The sequence below is a fragment of the Equus caballus genome, chromosome 1 (assembly GCF_041296265.1).
Source record: "Equus caballus isolate H_3958 breed thoroughbred chromosome 1, TB-T2T, whole genome shotgun sequence".
Classification (NCBI taxonomy): Eukaryota; Metazoa; Chordata; class Mammalia; order Perissodactyla; family Equidae; genus Equus; species Equus caballus.
In genome coordinates, this window is record NC_091684.1 from 103,468,257 (window position 1) to 103,492,593 (window position 24,337).

At 44.9% G+C, this 24,337-nt stretch overlaps 1 protein-coding gene, 1 long non-coding RNA gene and 1 other non-coding gene across 3 annotated transcripts; 1 reads left to right on the forward strand and 2 right to left on the reverse strand.

Annotated features, from left to right (window-relative positions):
* Positions 1-2,900: 2,900 nt before the first annotated feature.
* On the reverse strand, positions 2,901-8,951 carry RAMAC (RNA guanine-7 methyltransferase activating subunit). The gene is made up of 4 exons (XM_001502380.7): positions 8,822-8,951; positions 8,221-8,269; positions 4,797-4,975; positions 2,901-4,093 (listed from the first exon to the last, which is right to left on the reverse strand). Exons 3-4 carry the CDS (start codon positions 4,964-4,966, stop codon positions 3,907-3,909), a joined length of 357 nt encoding a protein of 118 aa, XP_001502430.1. The 5' UTR covers positions 4,967-4,975; positions 8,221-8,269; positions 8,822-8,951; the 3' UTR covers positions 2,901-3,906.
* Positions 8,396-8,530, reverse strand: MIR9056 (microRNA mir-9056). The gene has a single exon (NR_128077.1). It is a non-coding gene; the product is annotated as a microRNA mir-9056 (primary transcript).
* Positions 8,930-13,616, forward strand: LOC106782217 (uncharacterized). Its single transcript, XR_001379134.3, has 4 exons — positions 8,930-9,121; positions 11,873-12,047; positions 12,206-12,276; positions 12,636-13,616. It is a non-coding gene; the product is annotated as an uncharacterized lncRNA (long non-coding RNA).
* Positions 13,617-24,337: the final 10,721 nt, after the last annotated feature.

The window sequence follows — 24,337 nt, forward strand, 5'->3', positions numbered from 1 at the left end:
GGAGACAGGAGAAATCTTTGTTTAGATGTTAGAGAATGTCACATCTGAGTATATCTGAATCCTGAAGTATTAATCTAAAAACTAACATCAATAAATCCTATTTACTCCTGTTGGTCTTAATCCCTTCTAAATTAAAAACTAGAGGATTGTAAAAGTATACGTTTCTAAGGAAACAAAGGAAAAATTCTCTGAGTGACCTATATAATTAGGTTTTTCACACAGAATTAACCAAAGTCTACTTAGTATTTCAAAGTCCCCATTTATATATATATGTAATATATAGCAAATATGCTTCTTTGGTTAAAATATAAGATAGTCAAAGAAAAATCCCAAATAAGCTTTTCAGTGAATGGTTTATAATACCTCAGTTTGTCTACCATTACCAACGTAAGCACTTTCCCAAGTAACACTTGCAGCTAACTGATATTATTAAATAGTACTACGAGCCACCTCAAGCTGGAAGTATTTATTTCTTACATTTCCTAATGAAAAAGAATTCCCTTTCACTATAAACAATAGTGCTCATTAAAAGAAGTGAAAGGCCCGGGGAATAGATTTCCACACAAAGCCAAACCTGTTTGGACTGAGTCAAATGGAATAGAAAGTCTAGGAAGATTTTTAAGGTGTTAAAAAGCTGTATTTAGAAACAAAGAGTAGTGCTAATAAAGAGTTCAAAATGAGTAATATCAGTCACCTTCAGGGCAAAAGATCAGTTCCTTCCAGTTTAGTATTCTACACTTAAAACTGACATTTCATTACTCTTAATTCTATCATAAAATTCTGTATGTTCCTTTAGGCAAATAAAGTAGAAAGGGAAAATGGCATCCTGTCTGTTGAGCACTGTCTTATAAGGAACGCAGCTCTGGAAACCAAAGCCTTGCTAGAAATCTCACCGGACGTCTTTTTCCCGTATGATTTCAAGAACCCAGAAACTTCTGAGACCAGTGATCCATGGTTATCACATTTTGGATAACCTCAAATCCTCCTCACACTCAGGGAACAAAGAAAACAAGTTCTGTATCTCAAGTCCCCAGGAAGCTGGTCTCAAAAGGACATTCATCTGATGTGTTCCATAATCAACATTCAACATCTTAACGGCAGTGCCAATTTCCAAACAGCAAAGGCTACTTATTTTAGCTCAGCTTTCACAGAAACTTTCTTCCGTATCTAAAGTGTTTGTTATTTTCTGAAGGATTTAATTTCTCCTTTTGCTAATTCATGTACTAAATCACATAAGAATCACAAATCTTTAATTCCGAGTCTCCTGCCCTACCTCATCTCAGTCACCCTGCATCCTTTACACCAACAGTATGTTCTGCAACTTACCAAATACTCTTTCCCACTGATTCAAAAAATGTTTATACAGCACCACTTATGGGCCACTGAGGGGTTAATGGTCACAAGCTCTAGTTTCTACTCTCAAGCTCTGGTAAGTTGGTCATTTATCTTTATGGCAATCCTGTAAGAACAGCAGGGTGGGTATTATCCCCATTTTTACAGGTGAGCAAAAAAGCTCAGAGTCTAAGTGATTTTCCAGGGTCACATACCTTGCAAGCACAGGACTGGACACCAGGACTCCTTATGCTTAATGCTATATAGTATCACAACAGACTATTTGAGATTAATTCCATTTGACACTATTTTAATTCTTTCTTCTCACTCTTAAATTACCCTTAAGTTTTTTTGATGTTGCTTTCTGTCTCTCCCACATGAAGCAGAAACCATGTTTTATTTCCTCCTGGTTTTTTTTTTTTGAGGAAGATTAGCCCTGAGCTAACTACTGCCAATCCTCCTCTTTTTGCTGAGGACTGGCCCTGAGCTAACATCCATGCCCACCTTCCTCTACTTTATATGTGGGACGCCTGCCACAGCATGGCTTTTGCCAAGCAGTGCCATGTCCACACCTGGGATCTGAACTGGCGAACCCGGACCGCCGAGAAGCAGAACGTGCGAACCTAACCACTGTGTCACCGGGCCGGCCCCTTCCTCCTGGTTTTACACATACAGAGGCAGTCTGATGGTGACTGCTGTTTAAAAAAAAGGGAAAGAAAAACCACCACCACACAGATTACTCATGCAGAACGCAGAAATAACTCATGATAAAAGAACTCTTACCATATTTTCAAGCAAGGCTGATACAGTAGGGTACATGTAGCCTGAGTATCAGTGTTAAAATAGTTAAATACTGTGGGAAAATAATCTTTCTTCTGAGGTTCCTGAGATGCACCCTTCACTCCAACCCTACTCCGTGGACCCACAGATCTCCTTAATTAGTGCCAAGAGCTGACAGAGCAGAGGGCCCCCAGGATCCTGTTCTAACGCTCCCGTCAGCTACTCCCAACTGGTCAGTGCCTGTGTTTTATCAATTGAAAGCTATTTTTAATAATCCATCTGCTTTCAGAGAAGATCTTGGGGTGCAGTCAGGCCATTCTTAGTTCTCTAGGCTAAGTATTAGTAGCATCAAGACCTACCTTTATGTAACAGCACTGGCTTACTGCCTATTGACGTAATTAGAGGGGTACAGGGAAAACCCTTATCTTATTGTTTAAATTCTATTTACTTCTCAGTGTGACTACCTAGTTTATTAATTAGATCCTTTACAATAAAATAGTTACCTGAAAGGATGGCTCTTCAGGAAGTGGGGGTGGAGGGGAGAGCTGGATCCAGAACATGGAGAAGTCAACCTCAACGGCCTAGGTGGGAATGCTAAGAGAGAAGGCAGATTTAGGAAGCTGCCTTTTAATTCCCTTGCCTTATGATGAAACTTGTACTTTTAATATTACTCTTAAACCAAATGAACCATTTTCAACAGATATGAAGGACAGAGTAATAGAAATCAAAAAGCTCATCTCCCCACATTAATGAATGGGCTAATTGCCAAAACTTGACAGAGAAATTGCTTAATCTTACAAGTATTTTATTTGAATAATCTTACAAGTATTTTATTTGAATAAAACCACTGTAATGGCCATTAAAATGATTTGAAATATAATGATCACTCTGAAAGGAAGTTACAGCATTACTGTATTTACAGAATAGGAAGCAGCAAAGGTGCACATATGGAAGTGAACAGAACATTGTGAAATCAACCCACATTAAATACCATAAGAATAAGCAGAGTCAAAATGCAGCATCATTTACACGATTGAAAAGGAAAAGGGAAACATTACAGTTAAACTTTTGTATAACATATGGATTTTGACCTGCTACGTTTCTAAGTTGGCAAAAAGCCTTAGAGTTTGTACAAAATGACTGCGTGCCCTAATCCGACCCAGCACTAGACCAAGACACTGAAGCTGAGAGCGACTCCTTCCTCATTTTACGGCTTCACTCTTGATGTCCCTCTAAAAAGAGACCAAAGGGTCGTGGGGCTGACTCAGACCTATACAGTAAGTAAGTACACAGCACCAGCATCACATAACAAAAACAGCCCAAAGAAATACACCATAATCGTTCCACCCTCCGCCTGCTGATGTCATGTACATTACAAGTAAGCACAGTTGTGCATTCAGGAGTCGACCATACCAACCTAAGATTTTAGGAATGAGCACATTCGAGTATATGGATACTTCCTTATCTTACAAAGTAAAAGCAAGCATTTTCTATTTTAAAGTTTTTATTTCTGTGTAAAACAGAACTCCTGGAGGTCAAACAAGTCATGAAACAAATAATCTGAGGTAGAGGTCAAGTGATATAAGCCACAACCTTTTTAGGGGAGTATTTATTCTGGGCAACTATCACATCTCTCTAGTAAGATCTAATTTTTTTTTAAAGTCTCAAGTTCCAAAAAATTAATAATCCACTCTCTGAAATGAAGCTGTAAAACTATGGCCAACAGAACACGCGCGCGCACCGGCGTCACGTTAACATAGTAAGTGGCTGTACTGCAAGCTGCTGACACTCCTATTAGTAGTAGCCGTACGGAGGCCGCTGGTTATAACCACAGTGTCCATACTGGTGGGGGTAATACGGTTCTTGTCTGTGCTGTGGGTAATTGTTACCCCAGGATCGTCCATGCCACTGATTGGATCGATTGTCACTTGGCCACCCCCGTCTGCCATCCCTACCTCTAAACTGTCTGTTATCTTGCAACCTACAACAAAACAAAAAGATTTTTATATTTCTCTTTAAAAAAAACAGATGACAAATCTACCTCAGTGCATTTTATTTCTCAATTGAATACTCAGTAAACAAGAGAGTAATAAATGTTTTTCTCTACAGAATGTTACAGCACCAGTTATTCAAAACTTTCCTAGTATTTAAGTCATTCTCCCAGTATGATACCAGATACACTTACAGAGGAGGAGGCAGACTGCAACACCAAAACCAAAACGACAGGACAGTTTGGAAGCAAACTGAGATCTGTTCAGTTGTACAAAAGCAGTAATTTATTCTTTCTATTTTGAATTATTAAATAGAAGTAACCTCCATTGTATAAACTTCTTTCTAAAGTGAAACCAGAAACAATACCTTCTTTATGGAATTTAACACAAAGTTTTGTAGAAGACTCTGGGTTTTGAAAGTATGTTTCCAAAGAAAATGAAACAGTCCACAGAAAGAATATTTTTTAAAAAACATTAAAACACACAACTGAACAGCAAGGAAAAAATATATGGTGCTGACAAAATATTAAAGCAAATATTCAGGAGCTGCGTACTCGGCAGGCACTGTTCCAGGCACCAAGCACACCCACTGAGGAGAGCACTGGCCCCGCCTCACTGGCCTGTGGGCTGGTGACGAGGGCCACACTCTCCCAGCCTAGCCAGCTGCATGTCTCCCTCTGGAGAGATACGTACCGGTTGCCTCGATTCCTGTGGCTCCCACCAGCTCTGCTGTTCCATTCCTCAACAATTGGAGGGGACTCAGGAGGGCGTTTCAGGTACTCCTGGTACTCTTTGTCATCTTCTGTGAATCTACTGGCAAACATCTCTTCAAAACTTGGAACAGCTTCAGAAGTGTCAGTCATTCTGAAATTCTTACAGTTTTTAATATCTATTAGAATTTTTTTTAAAAAAAGAGCACTATCTTATCAGACGGTGAAAAACCAAGAAGCGAACAGGCAGGGCATCCATAAAAGTCTGTGTGTACTTTTAAATTTAAGACAGATTTTAGACATTCAATTTAGTACTTCTTGATTTCTGTCATATAGGCTTTGTGCTAACTAGGAGCCGGATACAAAGATAAACACTACATCATGGACCCTGCACCTAGAGAGTGCTCAGTCTAGCAGGAGAGACGGGCACGGTGTAAATACAAAGGGAGGAGCAGTGAACATCAGGAAATGAAGCTGGAAAAGCAGGCAGGGGTCAAACTGACAAACTTTGTGTCCAATGCAAACAACTTTGCACTTTTTCTGGTAGGAGATGGGTTGTCGTAGGTGGTTTAAGCAGAGAGGTCTCCAGAGCAAATTTACTATTTAGAAGGATCACCTTCCAACAGCGGAGAAAATAGGTAAGTGAGATTAGACTAAAAGCAGATTACTGCAATAACGTAGGTGACATGCTGAGGGCTTCATCTGAGGCAGTGATTCTGAGAACAATTTTAAAAGAATTCCAGGAGGAACTAACCACTAACTAGACGCTGGGGGCAGGGGGCTAAAGGAAAACTCCCAGGCTTCTGGCCACATGACTGGACAGGCTATGGTGCCATAAGAACTACAGGAAGAAGGGTGGGCGAGGACACACACACAGTTTGAAGTCAGCTATGGTATGTACATTCACATGGAGAATCAGTTAACTAGTGTTTGGGACTGAAAACTAGGCTGAAGACGAATATGGGAGACAGCAGCAATTCTGTTGGTGGTGAATGCCGTGAGAATGGATGAGATTCCTCAGGAAGACTATGCAATAAGAAGAGTAGCAAGAAACAGAATCTGGGGGGCCGGCCCCATGGCCGAGAGGTTAAGTTCGCACGCTCTGCTTCGGCAGCCCAGGGTTCTCCGGTTCGGATCCTGGGCACAGACCACACACCTTTCGTCAAGCTGTGCTGTGGTGTCCCACACAGAAGAACCAGAATGACCTACAACTAGGATATACAACTATGTACTGGGGCTTTGGGAGGGTAAAAAAAAAAAAAAAGAGGAAGCTTGGCAAGATGTTACCTAAGCGCCAGAAAAAAAGAAACAGAATCCTGGAGAATATCAAAATATAAAGAAGTTGAAGGGGCCGGCCCGTGGCTGAGTTGTGAAGTTCCCGGCACTCCACTTTGGGGTCCCGGGTTCACGGGTTTGGATCCTGGGTGCAGTTCTACTCCGCTCATCAACCATGATGTGGAGGCATCCCGTGTACAAAAAAGAGAGGAACATTGGCACAGATGTTAGCTCAGGGCTAATCTTCCTTAAGGAAAAAGAAGAGGAGGATTGGCAATGGATGTTAGCTCAGGGCGAATCTTCTTCACACACAAAAAAAGTTGAAGATGAAGGGATAAGAAGAGAACACACAGATAGATAAGCAGCAGAGATTATCATAGAAGGCAAGAGAATAAAGACTGAATGGCTGTCAGTGTTGAATGGTACAGTGGTAGAAACAACCAAGAAGAGAAAATTAATTGGATTTAGCCATTAAGAGGTGACTCTTTTAGAGTGGTAGGGATTTGAAGCAGGACAGCAATTAATTGAGAAGCAACTGGAAAGTAAAGAAGTAGAAATCTACACTGCTTATAAACTAAGTTTTCAAGAAGCATGGCTGAACAGGAGAAAAAAGACAGGGCAGTACCTAAGGAGTTACTAGAAGATTATCTCTAATTTTTCCCAGGAGAAAATACCTAAGGGTGTTTATAGGAAAAGAAAAAAGGAGCGAACAAAAAAGAGAACGAATGAAAATACGGAAGAGACATGACAATAGAAAGGTATTTAAAAGTTTTTATTTTTATTCTTTTATTTTTTCCTTTTTCTCCCCAAAGCCCCCCAGTACATAGTTGTGTATTTTTAGTTGTGGGTCATTCTGGTTGTGGCATGTGGGACGCCGCCTCAGTGTGGCCTGATGAGCAGTGCCATGTCCGCACCCAGGATCCGAACCGGCGAAACCCTGGGCTGCCGCAGAGGAGTGTGCGAACTTAACCACTTAACCATGGGGCCAGCCCCTAGAAAGGTATTTAAATACACAGCTACAACAGTCTAGGGTAACTACTACACTGGTATCCAATGTATTCTTATTCCAGAAACTGTGACAAAGGAAAAATAAATACTGTAGATATTGTCTAATGGCTCTGAAAACTGAAATCTGTATCAGCTGGGTTTTCCAGGCCATCTATGGATTCACTCAAACAGTACTTGTTCACCCACATTCTCAGGGCCCTCCACCTCTCGGAAAAGATTTGGCTTAGGCTGCAGAAGGCCTAATCCTCGAGAAACCACAGCAAATACCGGTGGCAGGTGACCAGCCTCGGCACGGCTACCCACAGTGGGGCCGCGGCGCCCAGGAGGGAGCTGACATCTTTTCATCTTCACCCAAGACCTAGAAGCCAGCCGTGGAGTATTCCGTGGGTAGCCCCCACTTCCCAGTCTTCCTTGACCAAGTTCTGGTCAGTATTCGCATCCCCTGCCTCTCCTAACCCAAACCCCATCTTCCTGCTCTTTGCCCCAAGACTCCTGAAAGCCGTTTTATGGTTTGGGGCATATGTGATATCGCGCTAAAACTTTAAAATCAAATCTCTCCCTCTTATCGGACATCCTGAAATTATTTTTCTTCCTGTATTACTTCAGTTTATAGTCATAAGTTTCTGACAAAGAGAGGTGATGTTGGAAGACAGCTTCTCCCTTAGTTTGTCTTTTCTCCAAATCCCGCAAAACAAATACAAATATTTTAACATTTATAATAGTGCCCTCATCCCAACAAAATTAAACCAAGATTACTGTTTGGATGCAAGAAGCAGCACATAGACGTCTTCCCTTTTAGGCTGCTGCTCTCTAGAGCGCGCGCCTCACTAAATACCAGACTTTCAACGCGTCTGGGATCGGCAAACTGACGCCACATTCTTAAATCCAAGGTATGATTCAAAATAAATCCAGCTAATTAAACTCGTGCCTGGATTTCTGTAGGAATCACAGAAACCACTAGAAAGATGACCCACATCTAACCAGACGGGCAGTAAAAGTCCCAGGGCAAGGCGAACGCGCCACCCTATTTTCACGTTCCCCTACGACCCCCTCCAGACCATCTTCATCATCACTCAGGAGAAGAAAATTTAAACAGAATTTTAACGGACCCAAGCTTTACTTACCTCAGGGATTTGAGGCAGCTGCACCGTTTAACGTTCAGGCTGTTTCGATCTGTGGGAGGGGAAAAAGAAAAACAAAAACAACTTGGCTCCCTCGAAGGAAACCCTGAAAAGGGGTGCGGGTTGGGGGGCGGCCATTAGGGCCTCCGTCAACGAAGGGGCTGGAGTAACAGTGCCCTGCAGACTTCCAACGCCCACTGCAGAGAGGAGCCCGAGCTCGAGGAGCCAGCGAAGGGCCAGAAGATGCTCCAAGGCCAGTCCTCCGGGCCTCGGCCCCAGCAGCCGCTCTCGCGCGGACTAGGCCGGCGCCGCTCCGCCGAGAGGAGGCCCTGCCGTTCACGTCAGTCCTCGCACACCGCCCAGAGGCGGCGACAGCTCCGCTCCCGTCCCCGGCCCCTCCGCCCCAGCAGGCAAGAGACAGGCCGCGAGGGGTAGCGGCGCCCGGCTCGCCCAGGAGCCCAGACCGGAAGCGCCCCTCCCCACGCCGCGCGGCCCCTCGGCCCCTCCTCCGCGCCGCCCACAGCGGGCGACTCGCAGGCCAAGGGCTGCGTCGCTCCGGCGCGGGCCGGACTCCGCCGGCCAAACAGGCAAGAAACACACCCACCTGCGGCCCACCAGGCGGCCCTACACCCCGCGCTCCACTCCGGCGCTCCCGGTAACCGACTCACTTCCGCCAGGAGCCGACGGCCACCTGACTTCCGCTTCCGGCCGGAAAAGGCGGAGGCGGACCTGTCAACTCTCGCGAGGTCTAAGGCTCGCCTTGTGGCTTTGGCCCAGTGCTTCGACCGCTAGTGCGACGCGCGAAGCTCTGCAGGAGTGGTCACGTGGCGGGCTGCGGGCGACGAGGCCCTCCCTGCGCTTTCAGCCTGCCTGGTGACTGGGCGGGAATGGACCGCGCCCTATAGTAAGCCCCTTCGGGAGCCGGGGACGGGTCGGGACGGAAGTTCTGGAAATAGGCAAAGCAGGGAGGGAAAGGCCGCTCCCGGCCGCGTGCCCCCAGGTCTCTGCAGCGCGAGGAGAGCGCGGCCCGCAAGAGCCGGCGCGCGTGGATGACTTCCGCCGCTCAGGGATGACCCGTCGCGCTGCACCTTGCACTCCTGCGCGGACGAACCTCGGCGGTGAGGTCGCCGTAGTGCGCTGTGTGTGTGTCTGTGCCGGAACACACCCGCCGTCTGCTCCAGCTTACGCCTTTGGGCCCGGCTACCTCCAGGAGTCTTGGCTGTTTCTTCTTGGATGTTCTGCAGGTGTATAAACGCTGAATATGCCAAACATCACCTGTCCCCGCCCTCCCAAATTGCTTTCCACACTCTGCCCTCTTTTTGTTGATATTACCGCCACTTTCCAGCCTGGAAACATCGATGTCTGTATTTAATGCCATTTATTTCTTTTACTTGCTCCCGTCACTTGACAAGTTCTGCCCCCATTACCTCTGCATTAATTTTGGCGTCCATCCTCTCTCCTTACTCTTGCCTCCCCCAATCAAATTTCTCATTATCATTCCCTGAACAGTGGAAATGCAGTACCTTTCTCTTTGATGCCCTTCCTCTAGCATCACTCCACCACTCGCCCAGCTTACATAGAAGTGCTGTAGGTTTAGTCATTTTCAAGCACAGCTGTGATCGAAAATCTTCGCTGGCTTCCTGTTGTCTGTAGATTAAAGGCCAAGTTTATTAACTTGTATTCAAAACTCTGACTTAGTTTTCTGCCATCCCCCTTTCGTTCTCCCTTTGTCCGTGGCAAACCAGACCATGTGAGGCACTTTGTGCATGAACTATGCATTACCTTTCTAAAGATTGTTCCTGTCTCTTTCTGCTTGGAATACCCTTCCCTCCTCATCTTTTCAATTCTTCCCCCTTTTTTTTTTGAGGAAGATTAGCCCTGAGCTAACATCCACCACCAATCCTCCTCATTTTGCTGACGCAGACTGGCCCTGAGCTAACATCCATACACATCTTCCTCTACTTTGTACGTGGGACACCTACCACAGTGTGGCTTTCCAAACAGTGCCATGTCCACACCCAGGATCCGAACTGGCGAACCCCGGCCACCGAAGTGGAAGGTGCACACTTAACTGCTGCGCCACTGGGCCGGCCCCTATATTCTTCCCATTCTTTAAAGCCAAACGAAGTGACATCTCCATCTAGAAATAATTTTTCTTTCTACTGAATGTCCATCATACTTTCTGAACCATTCTTCGTGTATTTATTCAGTTATTACTGCTTTCTAATTTTGAACTAAAATTATTTATGTAAAGTCTTCCCCCTACTAGACTACAAACAGACCTTTATCTGATTCATTTCTGCATTCTGGAGTGGGTGACAGTGTGCTTTGTATAAAGTAAGCACTCAGTAAGTGTGGAATGAATGATGGAACTACGAATGTCCCAAGCCATGTTTTAGAAACATTAACCTAGCAAAAGTATGTAGGACGGTATGGATGGCGATATAGGATAGTCTTGATGTTGGGTAGTCAAGATGAGAGTGGAAAGACCAAGGTTGCAATAGGTGAATAGTACTATCCTTAGTAACTGCGTGGATGATGGGAGAAAAGGATTAGGAGGAATCAGAGGAGACTCCAATTCTTTAAGCCTGGGAAATTGGGACTGAAAAGGGATAGCCATAGGGTGAGTTGGTTTTAAAGCAAAAATGAGCTCTGAGCTCAAAAAGATTTGTAGAATTTGAGATGGCAGTGAAATATCCAAAAGAAGATTTTTAGGGGTTGTTAGGAATACAGGACTAAAGCTGAGGAAAGAGAGGCTGTGCCTAAATATGTAAATATGTGAGTCATCCATGAAGAAACAACCGTTGAAATAATCAGTGTATGTGATCTTTCCAAAGGAGAAAGTATTTATAGAGAAGAGCAGAAGGCCAAGGCCTACGCCTCAGGAAATACCCATATTTAGGAGGCAGGAACAGGAAATATAAACTTGAAGAGGAGATTAGAATAAATACATGGGTAGCAATGTAACATTTGAAAAGCTCAGAAAAATGCTTCTTCACCTGGTATCAGGAGTCAGGGAGGATATTTGGGAAAAGGAGGGTCGTTAAAGGTCGGCTGCCTTGTTCCTTATGATTTTATTTTGGCGTTAGTTCTAGGCAAGGAGGACTTACACAGAAAAGAGTATATCTCTTTTCTTTAAATTAATAAATGGCACTCAGGAGCTCCTAGGCTTCTGAGAGTTTCTGTGAAAAGTTCTAAGTGTTCCAGCCAATTTTCAAGTGAAACTATTTATGCCCATAATGTCTTCTCATATTCTGATGTCAGTTATTTTATCTCACTTTCTGGCATCACTAGGAAATAATCTGTTCCATGACAGGGAATTTTCCAGATAACTGACACTTAGTCTTTAAGCACCAAAATGTTTTTATTGGAACCACTTTTGATGGAAATGTGCATAAAATGTAGTACTGATTTCTCTGCCATAACCAGAGTATATGAGCCATAATTTAGTCTTTGCTTGGCAACTAAAAGTCATTGTTATAGCATCAATTAATATATTCTGCTAGATGTAATAATGTCCTTGGGCCTGTTGATATTCATGGAAAAGATTGCCTTTTGTTAGTTGATTTGAGTGGCTCTGTTATTAGTGTTAAATCTCAGTGTTTTATCTTCTAGCAATTTTGTAAATTAACCTAATTTTACCCGTCATTTTAAGCCTCACCTTTACCTGGTGATCTGGAGGCAAAACATACCAGCGGAAGTCCCTGGGGAATCCTGACATTGAAAGAGCCCTGCTGTCAGAAGCCCTGAGTGGCTTTGGATGATGACCATTTTAAAGATGATGAAACTGAGGCTCAGGAGATTATATAATTTATTCGAGGGTGTAGCCGGTAAGTGGCAGGGCAGGATTTGGATTAAATCTGTGATACGTCAAAAAGCCTTGCTTTTCCTCATTGAAACACTGTTCTCTCCTTTGCATTCCCTGCTCCACAAATCTCGAGCCACATTAAACCGCTCGGCTGCAGCGGCACTGCCCCGTCTCTTCCAGGACGTGGTTGCTGTGAGCCCTGGAAGGCGGAGCTCTGCCCCTGCAACCTCCCCAAGACTGAGCTCCACAAGGTACCTGTTTCCTCACATTGCTCACCTTTAAAAAAAAAAAACTCTTGAAGGTGCATGTCATGGGCATAACCCGAGTGCTATGGCTGGTCCCTAGCAAAATTTAGGAAGGCTGGGTGAGTGAGCTTCTGGTTTCCTCCTTAAAGAGCCAGGACTCATAAGATAGCAAATTCTCTAAACAGAAGAAAGGTATTCTGAAGATGCTGGACAGACAGGAAATGGGACCGTTACCCACTACACTCTAGTGTACCACTTACCATGTTTTGCCTTGTATTATGGTTCATTGAATACATAAAATCACAACATGGAAGCATTGAAAAGGATTTTCTGGTTGAATGCTTTTTTTTTTTTTTTTTTTAAAGGTAACGCCCCAGGAGACGAAATGACTTCTCCAAGGTCACAGAATTGACCAGTGGCAAAACTGGAACTATAACCTTCAGGCGTTCTTCTTTGGTTTAACAGACATTTTTTGCGTACCTATTAGATGTCAGGCACTGTTGTAGGCCCTGAAAACATCAGTAAGGATAAAAGGCCTGCCCTCCTGGAGCTTACATTCTAGTGGAGGAGATAGACAATAAAAACACTGAATACAAATAAGGCTATGAAGAATAATTAGGGGCTGGCCCCAGGGCCGAGTAGTTAAGTTTGTTCACTCTGCTTCAGCGGCCCAGGTTTTCACAGGTTCGAATCCTGGGTGCGGACATGGCACCGCTCATCAAGCCATGCTGAGGTGGCGTCCCACATGCCACAACTAGAAGGACCCACAACTAAAATACGCAACTGTGTACTGGAGGGATTTGGGGAGAAAAAACAGGAAAAAAAAAGAAGATTGGCAACAGTTAATAGCTCAGGTGCCAATCTGTTAAAAAAAAAAAAAGAATTAAGTCAAGGGGATAGAGGGCAACGGGCTGCTGCTTTGGATAGCATTGTCAGGGAATGTGTGAGTGTATAGTTTTCATCTCAGCTCATTTCCTTATAAGGCAGAGCCGCTCACCCTTTCTCCTCCTGTCAGGAATGTATAAATTGAATACTCGGTTTATTTTTAATGTCCATTTCCTTCATAAGTGAGTAGGTGAATATCTGTGTCATATCTGGGACAAGACAGGCGTCGCTGAGTTTGTAGTTCCTAGACTGTGCCCAGTGGCAAAACTGAACTTCTGTGCCTGTGGCTGGAGTTGGAATTACAGACTCCCAAATGTTCCTGTCCTCCTATCGTGTTGTTCAAACCACCCTCCCTTTCTCACCCTCGCACCCCACCCCATCCACAAACACACTGACCATCTTCCACAGAGCCAAGCACATGGATGGATCTCAATAAATAAGTTCCCAAACAAGAATTGAAAGATGACAGCCTTCCACTCACTTTTTCTGATCTGGGCACTTCTCATCACATTCCCCTGCCCTGATTTTATCTTCTGCAAAATGGGAATAATAGTCCTTGCTTCTTTCCTGCTTCGTGAGGTTGTTGCAAGAATTAGTTATTACACATATAAAGTGCTTTAGGCTCAAGTGAGGAAAGACGCTATGTAAATGCTAATGATAATTAGAGCTATTATATGTTAATTCGGTGTTTATTCTCTGAGAAGACATTTCAAGCTATATGAGGCATTGGTTTAGATTCACGTCTGTACTCCTGTAGCTTTAATTGCATGGAATTGTTTTGATGAGATATTACGAAACCTCAATCCACTTCTCCACCTTGGCGTCATCCTGCCACGGAAGGAGCCCTTTGTGTAGGAACCTTTCTCAGGAGAGTTCAGGAAGCAAGCCAGTGCTGGTTGCAAGTTTGTTCACTGCTCTACCATAGAAGCTGATCAATATCATTGAGGAAATCACAGAAGAAGGAAAGATGAGCAATCTTGGGGAAGAAAAAGCTGTGAATTGGGCTTAAGGGGTTGGACTGAAATCTTTTCCAGTTCTAAAATCTGTGACTGTGATACAAAGGTGTTTTCTCACCTTTTTCTTAATGTTTGTTGTGTGAATAATGGCACAGACTATGTTTAAGTGGAAGTGGTTTGCGATGAAGTTGTACAATATCTGCCTGTTTCTATTCCATTTAACAGGGCCCATCCAAGGCCAATGATGCCTCTAACCTTTGGTATCCTCCCTTCATTTTCTATGGCCAGTGTCTCTGGATGCTCCGTTGGCTAGCTCTGGTCATTTACTTCAGCATCTTGGTCCTACCTACCTCTTCATCAGATATGTGTGTTACACTTAGAAGAGACCTTGGAAATGTACACAGAGACCAAGGGGTTGTCCAGAGTTCCCTCTCAGCCACCCCTTGCCCCTTGCTACCATGTTCTCTCCTCCAGGTAGTTTCCAGAATTTTTTTCATTGAAGTGATAATCACAGTTTGAGTGTTATGAGCATTTTCTAAGCACTCACAAGTGGTGTGAGTAAGCCTCCTTCTCTGAGGGTGAGCTTCTGCTGTCTTGCCCATTTTAAGAAGGCGCGTCTTCTGAGTCTCAGTCCACGGCCTTGGCAAGCTTACTGTCCTTGGTGACAGGGGGCCTGTTCTGCCCTTGTGTGAAGCCAGCCTTGCCTTGTAATCTTTCAAAAGAAAGGCACAAGAAGCCCCATTTTAAAATGTGTTCAACTAATGCAAGTATCTTCAGTATAAGTGAGTGTAACATAGGGAATAGAAAGAGCACCAGGCACAGAGTCAAGAAACTTGAGTTAAAATCTTACTCCCTGTGGGTGTCATGCAAGTCTTCACCTCCCTGGGCCTTAGTTTTCTCACTTTGTTTCTTAGGTGGCAGGTAAAATTGAGGCTCCAGCATGCATGCCCTTGGCTCCCCAGTCCCATGCCTATGGTTGCACCTCTTCCTGCCCCTTTCACCTTTTGTCTCTCTGTCTCCTGCTCCTGCTGTGTCTTTGGTCATTGCGCCCCATGCCCTTCTGCACGTTGCTCCTGCAGGTGTTCCTTCTCTCTTCTCCGTTTTCAGCTCGCCCTGTCACTAGCTCTGCCCCCTCCCCCCCCAGCCATGTCAACTTGCTCAAGTTTCTCTGGTCTCAAAACAGAGCTGATACCTGCCCTCAGTGCTGTGTCCTCCTCTGAATATCGCGGTGTCCTTTCCTACCCGCAGTAGGACACTGCTCTCCCGTCTCTACTCACTGCAGTCGGGCTTCTGCCCCAGGCACGCCCCTGAAATCGCTCTGGCAAGGTTCGCTAGGATAGGGTTGACCTAGGGCCAAGTTCAATGACATCTGTCTAAAATCTTCAGTTTCTTTAATATCCGTGCAGCACTGACGCTTTCATCTCCTTCCTCCCTTAAGCCTTCTTCTCACTTTGTTTCCAAGTTTCCCACGATCGTCCTCTGCCCTGGGTTGCTGTTTCTTCTCTCTGTCTCTCTCCTTGGCTGACTCGTTCCCCTGCTTGTCCCTAAGTGTTGGTGTCCCTGTGGCCCCGTTTGTCCTCTCCTTGTGTTGCCTGTGCAGCCTCGGTCTCCTTTATGGCTTCAGCTTCTGGCTCTGTGCTGATGACTCAACAGTGGAGACCTCCAGCCATCCATCATAGCTGAGCTCTAGACTCATAAATACTTCTGCCTACTAGAAGTTTCTATCTGGATGTCCAAGAGGCGTCTCCATCACATGTCTAAATGTGAGTTCATCTTTCTTCCTGAACCTGCTCATCTACCTCTCTCTCCGTTTTCAGAGAAAGCTTCCTCCCAGTTACCCACACCAGAAACCTGGCCGTCATCCTGGACTCCTCCCTCTCGCTCATCCCACACATCCAGTCCCTCCCCGAGTCCTGTGGACTTCAGCTCCTGACCATCTCTCTGTTTGTCCACTCCTTGTCTTTCCTTCTGCCCCTCTTTGAGTTCTGACTCTCATCCCTTCTCGTACAGACCATGGTGACAGCCTCTAACTGGTCCCTGTGTCCAGCTTTGCTCCCCTCCAGACCCTTCTCTCCCCTGCTAGTAGTTTTCATCTTTTATTATTATGAAATATACAGATAAGAATTGATAATAATATAACCAATCCTTATGTATCTACCAGCCAGCTCAGAGAAGATTCTTTCTGAAGCACAAAGCTAATTATATCTATCCTTTCATCTATCCACCTCTCAGTGGTCCCTAATTGCTTCTGGAATACACTCTAAGCTCCTTAGCATGGCATTACAGCCTGTTAAGATTTTGTTCTCTGCTATCTGTTCAGCTACATCTCCTCTCTTTAAGTGAACTGAATGCACAGACGTATCCAACTGTCTCAAGTTCCTGGAAGACTCCATGCCGTGCTGTACAGGTGCTGTTCCTTTTGTGTGCAGTGACCTCCCCACTCTGGTCCACCTGGAAAACCTTAGCCTATTACGTCATCTTTGGGTGGCCTTCTGTAATACAACCCCACTTTGTCCCCATCTCCAAGCAGAACTGATTATTTCTTCCTTTATATCTTTAACCTATGTAGTCAACATATTTATCACAATGTACTGTGATTTGTTTATATCCACCTAAATTATAAAATTCTTGAGAGTAAGGCTGTGCCTTTCACCTCTTTAGCAATTAGCCTAGAGTCTGGCAACCTGACACATAGTTGGTGCTCCGTAAATGTTTATTGGTCTGGCCCCTACCTTCCTCTCCAGTTTTATTTATTTATTTTTTATTTGTTTTTTAAGATTTTTTAATTTTTTTCCTTTTTTCTCCCCAAAGCTCCCCGGTACAGAGTTGTATATTCTTAGTTGTGGGTCCTTCTAGTTGTGGCATGTGGGACGCTGCCTCAGCGTGGCCTGATGAGCAGTGCCATGTCCGCGCCCAGGATTCGAACCTACGAAACCTTGGGCCACCTGCAGCGGAGCACGCAAACTTAACCACTTGGCCACGGGGCCAGCCCCTCCAGTTTTATATTTGACTAATCTTTGCCCACTTACTTCCTCCCGACTCAGTAAACGCTCAACCATATATAAAGATTCAGCCCACCTCCTGTGCACAGCACATGCGTTCCCTGGACACCGCTTCATCGTGGCACCGCATCACTTTATTGAATCTGTCTGTTTTCATGGCCATCCTCCCTGCTAGGGTGGAAGTGCCAGGAGTCGGGGCACCATGTGTGCTGTCTCTGCGTCCCCAGCACCTAGCACTGGGGCTGACGCACAGCCTTGAAGAAGCGTTGTGCACAGAGGAACGAAGGAGTCAGACTTGCTGATTTCTAAGTTGTCCTCCAACTCCAAAACTGTATGAGTTGTTCCCAAAACTGTGACATAATCCAGAAGTTTTCTCCCAGCAGATGGTCAGAACAGTTGAAACACCAAATCAAACAGTTGGCAAATATAAAGGTAAACATTTAAGGAAGTGGGTGAGAATGAAGGTGAATCCTCCAAAAGGAGGGGGAACATTGGCAAAACAGTGCATGCCAGTAGTCACAGGCGCCCCCTTCATCTGATGGTAGGTCCCATCTGTTCCCTCCAATGACACATGTGCCTCGAGAGCTTCTCAGAAAGGTGGTTGACAGCCTCCCCATGACTCAGCCCCCACTGGCTGGAAATGAGCTGGAAGCACATTATCTCTCTGCAGTGAAAATTAATTTTTTTCCTTTAGCATTTCACTTTCATTCGCTCATTTTTGTAAACTAAACACAAAATTTTGTCGTTTATTTAATATTTTGTTTCTGTGTAGATAGAACTCTAGACAAAACCCTTATCTAAAGACTCTCCTAAGATTTGTGACCTTACTTATTTTTTCACTCCACAAGCATTTATCAAGATCCAGTATGTTTCTAGGCTTACTGTGGGGGCAGTGGAGAGAATTCAGAAAGTGTGGAGCGCACGTCTTAAGGCCTATTTGAAGAGTCAGGTGGAAGAGAGTTGTGATGTAGCATATGCATTATATAAACTAGTGCACGGTGACCTGATGGAGCCCAGGAAAAGGTCATTCCAACTGGCTGCCTAAGTATAGAGAGACTTCAGAGAGGAAAATATCGGAGCAGCCTGCAGTCAACCAGGGGAAACAAATTGCATGGATTGCCAGAATTAAGACCGTGTGAGGAATCTGGATTTTTGGGTGTGGAGGACGGAGACTGGTAATTCTTCCGCTGAGTACTCTCTAGAGAGAGCCTCCAAGGCTGCTCCATTTCCCTTCAGGCCAGCTCACAGGGCGTTTGCTGCTCCCCTCTCCCAAGAGCCCTCCGGGACCCCCTGTGTAAGGTCATCCCTGTCGTATCTGGAACACGAGCTGTGATCCCAGCTCACTTGGGGAGGTGCGTGTCCCTCTTCGATTTCAGCTGTTCTAGTTAGACGGAGTTGGCTGTCTTCCCTGTGGTGGGTGGGAGCCTGCCCCTCCCGCAGGTGGGCAGAGGGCTTTTGCTGACGGAGATCTTGGGCGTTTTTAGGTGGGAAGGGCGTTGGCTTTAGATGCCGACCAACCTGAGGGACTGTAGGCAAGTTAGAGGCTCAGTTTCCTCATTTCTCAAGTGAGTTTAGAATGATGATTATCTTCTATCACCAGATGATGAGGATTAACAAGTGTTAGTCCCCCTTCTCCTTCCTCACCGTTTTCCAGACTACAGTAGGACGCTGGCTTGGCTGATTTGAATAGGGAGAGGTTCTGATGCAAATGTTTTGCAATCGTCCTGTGAAAACAGCTGTCAGAATGTGAACACTACTACCACTACTGTTTATTGACCATTTACTACATGCCAGGCACTGGGCAAAGCATCACATCTATATTATCTCATTTTGTCCTCACAATAACCCACCTAGGTGGATGTTCTTCTTTTACAAACAAGGCTTAGAGATGATAGGTAACTTGCCCAAGGTTACACAAGCAAACAGGAAGGGAGGTTTGAACTCGACTCTCTCCTTCCCATCGAAGGGGTACCAAGGAACGTGAAGAACAGCATATCTGAGCTGTCATTTGAGAGAGACGAGTTGTACGGCAGGCTAGTCAAGATAGCCCTCTGTCGTGGGAGATTCAAAGACAGGTGTTCTGTGGCATTCATTGAACCAAGATCCATTTGCTTCTGTTTAGATGCTGCTCGAGCCAGACCTGGGAGTCTCGGGGTGCCAGTGACAGCTGGGACTTGGGTCACAGTTACTTTCAGTTCGGTTTATCCCTGAGGCAGGAGACAAGCAGTGCAAGGGATCTGAAGGGGGCACCGGGGGGGTGGCTCCCTGGTGTCTGCCTCTTCTGTGTCACATGGAGGTGTCCCCAGACTCTGATGTCTCCTGAGAGCCCACACAAAGTGAGATGCCACCAGGTCCAAAGCACGTAGAAAAGGGAAAAAAGGAAAAGAAAAGAAAGAAAGAAAAGCAGCTCTGGATCTGCTTGAATATATGGCAGGCACTTCAGTGAAACCCCAGGATAACTGGCCACAGAACACAGAAAATGTTAAGAGCAGGATTTAGTAATTAAAATCTTAGGGTCCAAACATCTAACTTTGAGTAGTTGGCCTCCTGATATCCTTGGGAAGATGACAATCATGATGTTAGTAATGGCTGTGACAGAAAGAGCTAGTTCCCCCCCACACCCCACCCTGTGTCCCACCCCATCTCTCACAGTGGAGAGAGGGTTTGGAGGCACTGGTCCAGACCTGGACTGACTTTAGCAGAGTCAGAGATTGATAGCAAGAGCCATAGTATCTTACTTCTAGGAATCCTTTAAAATCTATTTGAATTTTTAAATAAAATGTCCACAGTAAGAGTTCATCTAAAGAGAAATGTTGGGCTAGCCCCATGGCATGGTGGTTAAGTTCAGCACGTTCCCCTTCAGTGGCCCAGGTTTGGTTCCCAGGCACAGACCCACACCACTCATCAGCGGCCATGCTGTGGTGGCGACCCACATACAAAATAGAGGAAGATTGGCACAAATGTTAGCTGGGAGTGAATCTTCCTCAGCGAAATAATAATAATAATAATAATAATAAAGCAAAATGTCAGAATAAGGCTGGCTAGCCATCCAGGCTAGGGGCCCTCAGTGCCACAATTACTGAAATTTATTTGAAAAGCATTCAACGTTAAGAAATGATACCCTTGCTGGTTCTGCATCCCCAGCAGCCTCTGTCCATCTCCCTCTGTGTGTGTGTCTGTCTCTCTCACTGCCTCTTTCTCTGCACACCCCCACCCCGCCTTCTCCTGCCTCTGACCACCACTTCTTCCCTCACCTGGTTCAGAATTTTTCAGAGAAGGAGGACAGGAGTCACGGTGTTAGAAACAGGAGCCATGCCCTAGCGCCCTGTGGAAAGTTGAGACAGCAGGAAGGAGCATGTGAGCTTCCCCTATGCTCCCAAAATGATTTTAATTACCTGCACCTGTGGCATGATCCAGCACCCAGGCTTCAGCTGAAAACATCCAGAAATCAGAGTTGTCGTTATCAAGGATTGGCTTATGCTAACCAAGCTTATATAACCAAGGGCACATACTGGTCTCTCGGTAAACCAGACGCCAGTTTATTAATTTCCGATGAGAAATACACCTTCCACTTGAACGAACTGTTTCCTGCCCATGGGTCATCCAGGGCGCCCTTTTCTGGGGTTACACCCGGGGCCGTGGACTTTGGCTTTCCACCTCTGCCTCCCTAGAACACAGTTCGTGCTTAATAAACATTTGCCGAACTGAATTGCATTCTGCCAGGGATGAAACTTGTTTATCATTAGCCATTTTTGGTCAAACAGGAATTGGATAATTTTACCCCACATATTAGCTTAGTCAATTCTGTTTCTGAGCCACAAGGAGCTATGCAAACACTACATGGCAAGATTTATGAAGTGGCCACTCGTTTGACTTTTTTTTTTCCATGCAGATGACTTGATTATAAAGAAAATTCATCTCAGAGGGTTTATCTAGAAGATCTCGCTCTGCTTCCTTTTGGGTTTTCTCTTTTCCTTTACATTTGAAGTGAATGCTCTAAAGGATTCTGCTGGGCCACAGGTAATAATAGCACTCACAACTCTGGACCGTCCACCGCCCATCCCTGAAATAGATTCTTCAGGAGAGAGAATAGTGCTGTCATTTCCCGAGCTGTAAGGGAAGCAAGGATCAGAACTGAAGGCATAAAAAGACTTATGAGTCAGCGGAGTCCAATTTAGCCTTGATGCTAATGGAAGGTGCATTATTAGGCCTGTTTTCAGAGAAAATTATTATTGTTAGGGAAGGAAGAGTCCTGTCCATTTGTCAGAGCCCTGATGATAAGATCCTTGGTCCTAGGGACCTCTTCTCAGGCACCCAAACAGGCCTCCCCTTCTCTTGGGCCCTCTCAAGTCCTCTGCTGATCTGGAGACACCTGAAAATCCCCAACCCTCCTGACAGCTCTGTCCTCCCCCTGCCTCAGGCAAGAAGAATTTCTGGTCTGAGGTTGAGGAGGTCTTGCTCAGCATTCTTGGCTGCCATGACACTGCTCTTCAGGACTCTAGCTGTCACCTCTCTCCATTCTCCCTGCTCCTCATGTGAACCGTATCCATTCCTGTGGCTTCAGCTACAACTGTACGCTGGATCCTTTGCCCCCAGTCACGGTGTACGGCCCTGACCGTGTGCAGGCCTCAGTATTCTGCACGTGAATCCTCTACTGCTCCCTGGCAGAGGTCCCAGCTCCCTCTTCATCTCACAGCCTGTTCAGCTCAGTTCAGCAGACGCTCCCGCACAGAAGGCAGCTTCTGTGGTTACCGAGGGCACAGAGGTTCCACTCTACTGAAGTGAGTCCTCCTCTCTTTAATTTGCAGAGTTTTTAATTTTTATTTTTATTATCCTGTAGTTGTTGGAATCTCTGAGTCTTAACTGTCAGTTGCTATTCTTCTCTTTCTCACCCAGCATCCTCCCTAAGATTATTCATTAGTACGGTTTCAGTTTTGTAGAGCTAATTTTCAAATATACGTATCTGGTTCCAACTGTCTTACCCTGTCTCATTTGATGTATGTACTTAGATTTCTCTCTGTCTCCTTAAAATAAACATCTGTCGTGGCTTTGCTTCCTGGAGCTCTAAAATGCAGAAGTGAAGGGGCAGGTAATTTAGGAAGTTATTGTGTATCAATGCAATGCAGTTTTTAGCAGCTATTATAAATTCTTACACACAGCTACTATTAAAATAGATAATTTCTGCTCCTCCATGCACTTTCTAAATTTCCCAATGAGAATTCCTTTTCTAATCTGAAAAGAAGGAAGAGAGGAAACAAGTGATGTGATCATTTCCGTCTTAGAGAGGAATGTGGAAGAGACGCAACAGTTGCTGTCACCTTTGCTGGTGACGCCCAGCTCGTCTCCCAGGATTTCTCAGAACCTTCGTTGGAGATCTCTCTTTTCTCTTCCAAGGGCTCAACTGCGAAGACAGCTGAGATTCTGATCCACCTTGAAGCTGAAGCGTTTAGTTTGTCTTTTTTTCTCCCCTTCTCAAAAGAAAGTACTTTTTAGACGCTGAGCTGCCTGGGAGAAAGACCATATTTTATTCATTCTGTAACCACAAAGCACTTACCATAGTGTGGGAGGCAGTCTGAAATAATGGAATACTATGCAGCTGTAAAGAGAGGGAGGGAGCTCCTTCTGTTCTGTTATAGAGGGAACCCCAAGATAAGTGCAGAAAGGCCAAGTGCGGAACAGTGTGTATAGAATGCTGCTGTTGGAGTGAAGCAGGAGGAAAGGAATTTTTCCCATCTAGAAGGATATGTCGTAAGAAACCAGATGCCTCTGAAAGGCCTGTGTGCTGGGGGAAGAGAGATGGGAGGGAAACGTCGCTCCAAACCCTTTTGTGCCTTTTGAATTTTAAACCATGTTGGATACTTTAGTGATAAAAAGATAAATAAAATTTAGGGGGCCGACCCCATGGCCAAGTGGTTTAGTTCAAGCACTGTGCTTCGGCAGCCTGGGGTTCATTGTTTTGGATCTTGGGCATGGACCTACACCCTACTCATCAGGCCATGTTGTGGCGGCATCCCACATAGAAGAACTGGAATGACTTACAACTAGAATATACAGCTATGTGCTGGGGCTTGGGGGAGGAAACAAAAACAAAGATTGGCCACAGATGTGTACCATCACCACTATCCAATTCCAGAATATTTTTATTGTGAATGTACAAAACGTCACTGAATTGTACACTTTAAAGATTTTTCTTTTATTTATTTATTTTTTCGTTTTTTCTCCCCAAAGCCCCCCCCGGTACATAGTTGTATATTCTTCCTTGTGGGTCCTTCTAGTTGTGGCATGTGGGATGCCGCCTCAGCGTGGTCTGATGAGCAGTGCCATGTCCGCGCCCAGGATTCGAACCAACGAAACACTGGGCCGCCTCCAGTGGAGCACGCGAACTTAACCACTCGGCCACGGGGCCAGCCGCATGAATTGTACACTTTAAAATAGTTAAAATAGCGAATTTTATGTTATGTGAGTTTTACCATAATTTAATATATATGTATTTTTTTGAATGAATGAATAAAATGCTTATTATACTTAGAGATTTACATTAGATGGCTTGTCTGTGCAATGAGATGTGTATGCTTCATGGAGTTTTTAATGGAAAATCCCAAACTTCACACAAACAGAACAGTATCATGAACTCCAGTTACCTACCAGCCGGCTTCAACAATGAGCAGCTCACACCCAGCCTAACTCTGTTGATACCCTGATCTACGGGTCCCCTACTCCTGCTGCATTATTTTCAAGCAAACTGTGGATATTTCACTGTGCATCTCTAAAAAGCTAAGGACTCTTTTTTTTGAAAACTTGTTTACAACACATTATCATCCCTAAAAAAACTTGTTTCTTAATGTCATCAAGAACAGTCTTCCAGTTTCCCAGATTGCCTCACGAATCTCCTTCTTAGAGTTGACTTGTTGCGTTGTGGTTTTAAGAGATCAAACTACGTTTCCCAGAATTGACCTGTTGAGTTCATCCTTAGACATAATGAGATCTTAAGGAAGTTAAAGTTCCTTATCCGAAGATGACTAAAGTTGGACAAGATGCTATTAAAGTTCCATTTCTACTCAGATGTTCCCTGAAGAGTCTCTGAGGAAGTCCTTTGCCTGCTGTGGCCCACACTGGTGTGTGGCAGTAGATGTCAGTCATGAAGTGCCGGTGAGTTGATTGCAATCCTAATTTGAGAGGCCCCAGGTTAGCCCCGGAGCTCACCAGCAAGAACCTCTCCACTCT